General features: G+C 35.6%; 1 protein-coding gene across 1 annotated transcript in view; it reads left to right on the top strand.

Annotated features, from left to right (window-relative positions):
* The first annotated feature begins 893 nt into the window (after positions 1 to 893).
* Positions 894 to 1,021, top strand: part of LOC105314249 (uncharacterized) — a 4,888-nt gene continuing 4,760 nt past the window's right edge. The window contains exon 1 of the mRNA XM_011408309.1: positions 894 to 945. Within this exon, the coding sequence (XP_011406611.1) occupies positions 894 to 945 (52 nt within the window). The remainder of the gene's footprint in view (positions 946 to 1,021) is intronic.

Below are 1,021 nucleotides of genomic sequence, written 5' to 3'. Positions count from 1 at the left end.
TTGCTTGCTGCTAAAATTTGGATCGTAATCAGTGAGGAAGGCTTTTAATTGTCTGCAAACCTCACTCTCTTTGTCCTTATCAAAAACTTTGGCAAGATTACTACATCTCATTCATCTCCTGCAGCTACAACAAGCATGCTTGTTTGGATCGCTGATTTCCTTTTGGAACTCAGCTATCAGGTTAACATTTTCTTTAAGTAGCTTCACTTCTAAGTCTGGATCCCTTTAATATATGTTGCTATCACTCTCATCATATCTAGATGAGAAAATTTGGGCGACATCACTCTTTTCGTTGTTTGCATGGATCACACTCAGTTGCAATTTTAATCGAAGCATCTATATCTCCTTCACTCAATGCTTGATCTATTAGATTGACAGCCTCATCATACTTTCTGGCTTGATAAACATTACGCAGAAAAGTGCATAGTATGGGACTGTGAGGAGAAGCAGTTCTCAGTATTCTTAGCTTGCTTTTACATGTACTGTCATCCTCATAACAAGTCAATGGATGACCATCCTTTTGTGGATTATGCTCATTAGGGCAACCTGTATCTGTCTCACAAAATTTTTTGACATTCTTTAGCATGTTTACTCAATGCTTCTTTTAAATTATTGTTTCGATTTGAAAATCTGTCAGTGGTTTACAATTGTCTGTACATGCAATTTCAACAGTTTTTTTTAACCCTTTTACCACTGTATATATCGTTTTTATCTTTCGTGTCGCTAGTAACAACATTGTCATTTTGTACGTCTTTTTCTGCATCTTTGCTTAAAATTTCTTCATCATCGTCATCCAAACAACCGTCAATAAGTTTGCTAAATCATCATTAACTAAAATTAAAGTATCGTTATTGACTGTTGATGGGGCATCTTATAGCATGCTTGGTAAAAGTATGGCTCACAACTGGCCACGTGATAGGAAACATCAAACTCCCAATTGCCAATGTATGTATTATTATTAAGTTTTTTAATCACCCCAAGAAGCATTCCAGCAAATGTCTACGTATATTTAATATTACAG

The sequence above is a fragment of the Amphimedon queenslandica genome, unplaced genomic scaffold, assembly GCF_000090795.2.
Source record: "Amphimedon queenslandica unplaced genomic scaffold, v1.1 AMPQUscaffold_13039, whole genome shotgun sequence".
NCBI classification, from domain to species: domain Eukaryota; kingdom Metazoa; phylum Porifera; class Demospongiae; order Haplosclerida; family Niphatidae; genus Amphimedon; species Amphimedon queenslandica.
This window is presented reverse-complemented; position numbering and strand designations above follow the sequence as displayed.